The 7,773-nt window shown below is 36.2% G+C and overlaps 1 protein-coding gene across 1 annotated transcript in view; it reads right to left on the reverse strand.

The window, feature by feature from the left end:
- Positions 1 to 2,265, reverse strand: part of l(2)41Ab (lethal (2) 41Ab) — a 253,675-nt gene extending 251,410 nt beyond the window's left edge. The window contains exon 1 of the mRNA XM_070284230.1: positions 1,075 to 2,265. Within this exon, the coding sequence (XP_070140331.1) occupies positions 1,075 to 1,889 (815 nt within the window). The 5' untranslated portion in view covers positions 1,890 to 2,265. The remainder of the gene's footprint in view (positions 1 to 1,074) is intronic.
- Positions 2,266 to 7,773: the final 5,508 nt, after the last annotated feature.

A 7,773-nucleotide genomic window follows, 5' to 3' on the forward strand; every position in this document is an offset into this window, starting at 1 on the left:
GGAACGGGCCGGATCGGACGACTATATCATATAGCTGCCATCCAAATGTTCGATACATTTTTAGAAAAAAATTTATAACTGCTGTTTTTCAACATTTTTGCATCATTTTTGAGATATGGCCATTTTATATTATTTCAGATTTTTGATTTTAATTTGATGAAAATCGGACGACTATATCTTATAGCTGCCATACGAACGATCGGAAAATTAATAGAAAAAAATTATAACTTCGGTGTTTTTCAACGTATTTTCATCTACTCGGAGATATAGGCTTATCTTATTATTTCAGAATTTTGGTATAAATTTTATAAAAATCGGACAACTATATCATATAGCTGCTGTAGAAACGATCGATAGATAGAAAATATAAAGCTGGGAATGTAAAACTGTAACAGCCAAACTTTAAACATAATAAAAATAGGTAAAATGTTATCAAACTCTGTTTTGTGTGTGTTTTCAGCATTTAAATCTATAATATAAACATCAAAACCAATCTGCAAGGGTATACAAACTTCGGTGTGCCGAAGTTAGCTTCCTTTCTTGTTTGTAGATAAATTTAAAAGGCCAAGTGATTAGCATTTTATTTACCAAATATATGTAGTTGGCTTTGTTTATCGAAACTCTTTTGAACATAGCCTTTTTGATCTTCTTGAAAACTTATGCACCAGCCCCAACAACTACTAAACCTAAAAAAAACTCTTTTCCACTTCTGTTCCCAATTCTCCTCAACCAATTTATTTTTCAAAGCAACTTCTTATTTGGATCGGTAAATCGCTTTGTGTGGCTTTCAGGATATGACGAAATTCCTTTTGCTCTGCTCCCATCTCGCTCTCAATTTTTTGTTACCGCTACGGCTACGCAGAGCACTGCTTTTTATTTTTTTCTATAGCTATAGCTGTAGTTTTTGAAGCAACAAAACTACGAGCAGAGCAGAGCATAGGCTTCGACGTGCTATGGCTCTGCTACAGCTCTTGTCAAAGTGAGAGCGGTAGCAATAGCAAAACGAAATACTACGGGAGTAGCGTAGCTTTTCAAACGCTGGTTTTAAGTAAAATATTAATTAAAAATGCTCACCTCATTGTTTCTTGAACTTGAAACAAAATGTTGTCCCTCAACTGGATTGCTATAATAACTTCACTCCATGCTTGTGTGAGGCGCTTATGTTCACTTTGCAATACTTCCAGATCTGTATTAGCGTCCGATATGCTCATATTTAAAATATTCACAACATCTTTCATATTTATTTCTTCTTCATAAATTGAGCTCAATTCTGCTTCTGTTTTTTTAACTTCCATATCTAGACGGTAAAAAAGTATATCCGATTTTCGTTTTTCCCGAGACAGTTGCTTTTGCAGCTGCGCATCCCTGCTAACAATACGTTTAGCATTTTTAACTTCATCTTCTACGTCACATGCCCATTTTTTAATATTACTACTCAGACTTTGCAAGTCTTCGAGTTTCACCATTTGGTCATGATATAATGTTTTTTTAATTTTTGTAAGCTTAACCTTCTCTTCATATTCTCTTTTTAAAGAGTTAACACAAAATTCTTCGTCTTGGCGATTTAGCAAGTGCTTCTCTATTATTACTGATATTTCCCTTATTTGTTCCTCTTGAATACTCATTTTTTGTTGCATATCATACAATGCCAGACCTTCCTCTTCTCGTCGTTGCTGTTTTAGTTTTTCTTGATATTTAATTTCTGCGATTTCATTTTCAAGCTCATGTTTAGTACGTAATAGATGATCCTTTAGTGAGATTTGAAACTTGTGCAGAAGCGGATGATTAGGAGGAAGAAGGGCCAATTGATCTGGTTCTGGAGCAAACTCAGTATCAACCTCCAACACATTTGCAAAATCGCACGAACCAATATCCTCATTCTCAGTCATTGTATTAATATTTTTAAAGTGTTTTGTCTTGATAAGTTTATTAAAGGAATACTTGCTTTAATACAATGTTAAAAGGCATATGTCAGAAATGTTTGACAACAATAATAATAACACCTGTGGTTGCTAGGGAATTTTTTAGTAACCAAGACTTCCAAAGTGGGGATGACTTCGTATCAAATATACAATTACGTTCCTGGTTTTCATTCATTCATTTAAACGTTCGAACCAATATCCTCATTCTCAGTCATTGTATTAATATTTTTAAAGTGTTTTGTCTTGATAAGTTTATTAAAGGAATACTTGCTTTAATACAATGTTAAAAGGCATATGTCAGAAATGTTTGACAACAATAATAATAACACCTGTGGTTGCTAGGGAATTTTTTAGTAACCAAGACTTCCAAAGTGGGGATGACTTCGTATCAAATATACAATTACGTTCCTGGTTTTCATTCATTCATTTAAACGTTCAACCCTTATTTTATTCATTTAAAGACAAATACAAAGAAATATAGAGACCAAGAAAAGAAGCTAACTTCGGCATCCTGGTTAAATTAATAGAAAACAAGAAAGGAAGCTAACTTCGGCACGCCGAAGTTTGTATACCCTTGCAGATTGGTTTTGATGTTTATATTATAGATTTAAGGGGGGGGGTAAGGTATTTAATTTTTTTTTTCGTAATTTTTTTTTTATTTTTTATTTTTAAGGCCCAATATCTTAAGAATATTGTGTCCAAGTTTTACATCGATCATAGGAAAATTGACGAAGTTATGCAGAGTTGAACGAAGGTCGGTAGGTGTTAAATGCATGAGAATCACAAAGTTTAAAGCGCTCTCCTGAAAAATTCAATTTTTCAAATCGGTGTACACGATTACAGAAAAACTACTGGACCGATCGATTTGAAATTTGGCACACACATTCTTTAACTAATTCCTCAGGTATTCACGTCGGCCTTTTTTTAATTTTTAATTTTTATATATTTTTAAATTAAGAAATAACTTTTTTTAGTCAAAAATCGGGGTTTTGACTTCAAATTTTGATAAAAAATAGGGAAAAAATTTTAAAAATAAAAACGCTTCGTGAATACCTCGGGACACTTATCCTTTAACGAATGAGGTATAATTTTTGTAGATCGGATGATCCTGTGGACTGTTAGGATGTACACCGCAAAACAACTTTTTTTGGAGGCGACTCGGGAGATTCCCTATAACTTCTCTACCTCTAAATATTTTTCAATACAAAATTTATCAAAAATTATTTAAATGTTGTGTTATTATATGGTATTTAATAACTAAGCTAACTTTAGCCGTTCCGCCACAATAATTTTTTAAAAAGTGCCCTTTTTTGCACCGAATTAACCTTACCCCCCCCTTAAATGCTGAAAACACTCACAAAACAGAGTTTCATTACATTTTACCTATACTTATTATGTTTACAGTTTGACAGTTACAGTTTTACATTCCCAGATTTATATATTTTATACATTTACCGATCGCTTCTATGGCAGCTATAAGATATAGTTGTCCGATTTTTATGAAATTTATACCAAAATTCTAGAATAATAGAAAAAGCTTATATCTCAGAGTAAATAAAAATGCGTTGAAAAACAACGAAGCTATAATTTAATTTCTATTAATTTCCCGATCGTTCCTATGGCAGCTATATCATATAGTCGTCTGATTTTCATAAAATTTTTACCAAAATTCTGAAATAATATGAAATGGACATATCTAAAAAATGGTACAAAAATGTTGAAAAACAGCAAAGTTATAATTATTTTTCTAAAAATTTATCGAACATTTGTATGGCAGCTAATTGATATAGTCGTCCGATTCGGCCCATTCCGACATATATAGCAGTGAGAGTATATAGAAGACTATATGCAAAGTTTCATTCAGATAGCTTTAAAACTGAGGGACTAGTTTGCGTAGAAACAGACAGACAGTCAAACGGACAGACGGACATGGCTAGATCGACTCGGCTGTTGATGCTGATCAAGAATATATATACTTTATAGGGTCGGAAAGGTCTCCTTCACAGCGTTGCAAACTTCTGACTGAAATTATAATACCCTGCAAGGGTATAAAAATAAAATTAAAACAAGAAAGGAAGTTAACTTCGGCACACCGAAGTTTGTATACCCTTGCAGATTGGTTTTGATGTTTATATTATAGATTTAAACGCTGAAAACACTCACAAAACAGAGTTTCATTACATTTTACTTATACTTATTATGTTTACAGTTTGACAGTTACAGTTTTACATTCCCAGCTTAATATATTTTATACATTTACCGATCGCTTATTTGGCAGCTATAAGATATAGTTGTCCGATTTTTATGAAATTTATACCAAAATTCTAGAATAATAAAAAAAAGCTTATATCTCAGAGTAAATATAAATACGTTGAAAAACAACGAAGCTATAATTTTATTCCTATTAATTTCCCGATCGTTCCTATGGCAGCTATATCATATAGTCTTCCGATTTTCATAAAATTCTTACCGAAATTCGGAAATAATATGAAATGGACATATCTAAAAAATGGTACAAAAATGTTGAAAAACAGCAAAGTTATAATTTTTTTTTCTAAAAATTTTCAACTATTTTCTAAGGCTCTTGATCCTTCTGTGTGGCCTAAGCATGCAATTGTTCATGAATTCGAACACAAAAGTACTCCTCGTGCTCGCGGGCCTCAAACTCCCTCAACTAGGCCTCCAAAAAACTAATAGACTCTTTTGTTCTTCACTATCAGAATGTTCGTAGTTTACTTGGCAAGCTCAGTAGGCTGCACGTCAATAGTGTCTCTTTCGATGCCAATGTTATTGTCTTTACAGAAACATGGCTCAACTCCTCTGTGTCTGACTCTGAGATTTTTTCAGGGAACTATGCCATCTTTAGATGTGATCGTCCTATACGGACAGGCGGTAGTGTTCTCATTGCGGTTAAATCCGATCTGGTTTCCAATATCATTTCTAAAACTGACACTGATATAGAGTTTGTGGCGGTTCGCATCCAGGTTTACGATTATTCTATCTACGTTTCATGCTCGTATATTCCACCTAGGTCTGACACTGATATTTATATGCAGCATTTATCCTTAATTCAAGAAATTCATTCTTCCCTTGGTATTAATGACCACCTTATCGTCACGGGTGATTTTAATCTACCCTCCATTTCCTGGATGCCCTTACCTGATTCAAATGTTCTTGTTCCCACCTCACCCCACGATTTAATTCATGGTCTCATTGACCATTCATTGGGACAATTAAATTTTGTTAGGAACTGCAGTAATAACGTCTTAGACCTCATCTTTGTCTCTTAGTTTGCCAATGCCTACGTCACTAGAATTTACCCTCTTTCTAGTCCTGAGGACGCGTATCATCCCACTTTGGAGCTAACCCTCGAAGCCTCCACACCATTATTATTGTGTCCGGAAGCTGAGCCTGCAACGTTTCGTTGCTTTCGAAAAGCTAAGTTTACAGAAATGAACCACCACTTATCCTTAACGGATTGGACTTTCTTGAACTCCACAGAGGATCCCTCAGACATTGTTAAGCGTTTCTATGAAATAATGTACTCAGTTTTCGGGTCGGAAACGTCTCCTTCACTGCGTTGCAAACTTCTTAAAAATACAACTTTTATTTTTATACCCTTTCAGGGTATTATAATTTCAGTCAGAAGTCTGTCCGTCCGTCCGTCTGTCCGTTTCTACGCAAACTAGTCCCTCAGTTTTAAAGCTATCTGAATGAAACTTTGCATATAGTGTTCTATATACTCTCACTGCTATATATGTCGGAACGGGCCGGATCGGACGACTATATTATATAGCTCCCATACAAATGTTCGATAAATTTTTAGAAAAAAAATTATAACTTGGCTGTTTTTCAATATTTTTGCATAATTTTTGAGACATAGCCATTTTATATTATTTCAGAATTTTGGTAAAAATTTTATGAAAATCGGACGACTATATCTTATAGCTGCCATAGGAACGATCGGCAAATGAATAGAAAAAAAAATTATAACTTCGTTGTTTTTCAACATATTCTTATCTACTTTTAGATATAAGCTTTTTTTATTATTTCAGAATTTTGGTAAAAATTTTTGAAAATCGGACAACTATATCATATAGCTGCCATATAAACGATCGGTAAATGTAGAGAAAATGTAAAGCTGGGAATGTAAAACTGTAACTGTCAAACTGTAAACATAATAAGTATAGGTAAAATGTAATGAAACTCTGTTTTGTGTGTGTTTTCAGCATTTAAATCTATAATATAAACATCAAAACCAATCTGCAAGGGTATACAAACTTCGGCGTGCCGAAGTTAGCTTCCTTTCTTGTTATACATAATATATAATAAGTTGGGTGTGATAAAATTTAAAAAAAAAAACGTTCAATCGTATAAAAACTATATTTTAGATTTAAATATCTTTGTTGGAGGGGGGCGGCTTTAAGCTGAAATGCACTCGAAATAAGAACACGGAGACTTATCGGGGTGTTACGCGACGGGCGTCGATGTCTTTATTTGATCAGAAGTAAATTGGTACTAACACAATACAAAGAAATTAAAGCTAGGGAGAGCGGATTGGAAGCTCTTTGGACTGGAAGTCCGGAGGAAGAGGGAGAGAAAAGGAGAGCGTTCGGGATCACACTGCCTCCCGAAATTAAGCGCCTTTCTGGCGTGAACATTCTCCCCCCCCTTGCGAGGATACGCAGCAAAAGTACCAGGAAGTATTAGCTCTGGAAAGCGTAGGATAACGCTGAGCGTTCGTCGGCATGTAGAAGGGTGTGGTGATCCTGTCCACACGACTGGCATCGGTCGCTACTTCGACAGGATCCTCCGGAATGGTGGTGGGCCAGGCAGTTGACGCAGTACTTCCTGTCGATGACTGTCTGGAGCCGTTTCTTCGCATCAAGCCGGAGAAAACGGTGGCACTTCCGAAGAGGATGGTTCCCTTGGCAGACTCGGCATTGGTAGGATAAAATACCTCGGGAACGTCTGCTCTTGCTGTCGTCGTACGGAACCCAGTAATTGGAATCGGCAGAAGTGGTCACTCGTGTGGAGAACGAGGAAATTCTTTGGATGGGTGCAGGAATTTGTGGTGCGTCATCACGAGGATTCGGAACACTGGATGAAGTGTTGCTTGGATGCAACAATGTGTGATGCCGACCGTGACAAGTAAGACAGCTGTGGGCGCTTGTGCAATTACGGAGTGGATGACCGCTTGCAAAGCAATTTAAGCACAACTGCTTTTTCTCAATGTATGAAGTACGATCTTCTATCGTCATTTGGAGGAAGCGTAGACATTTACGCACTGGATGGTTCTCTGCAGAACACAAATCGCATCTTTTGGATAAGTGAACAATCCGCGTACTAAAGGATTGTAGTACTCGTGGCGACTGGTTGGAGATTGTCGGTTTAGACGAACGGAGGCATATCGTAGGAGGCTGGAGAGAATCGATGGTTTCCAGAGTTCTATGGCGCTCAGTAAGGAAAGAATCGAGTTCTAGCCACGACGGAATATCGGTTTTATTTGTTAAGGATTGCTCCCATAAGGAAAGCGTCAGCTTTGGAAGCTTCGTGGAGCACAAATAAACCAGGAGGCAGTCCCAATTATCCGTAGGAAGGCCGGACAGAGCTAGGGATGTGAGGCAATTTTGAATTGTATTCTGCAGCTCCTTCAAGGCTGCCGAGGACTCACGTTCAATGGACTGAATGTTCAACAATTTCTTCAGTTGGCTGTTTACCAACGCGCGTTTATTTTCGAAACGCTCAGATAGGTTTTTCCATGCTGAGCGGAAACCGTCGTTGGTCAGTGGCGAATTTGAAACTATGGAATGAGCTTCACCACTCGTCTTGGCATTTAAATAGAACAACT

The sequence above is a fragment of the Drosophila kikkawai genome, chromosome 2R (genome assembly GCF_030179895.1).
Source record: "Drosophila kikkawai strain 14028-0561.14 chromosome 2R, DkikHiC1v2, whole genome shotgun sequence".
Lineage (NCBI taxonomy): Eukaryota > Metazoa > Arthropoda > Insecta > Diptera > Drosophilidae > Drosophila > Drosophila kikkawai.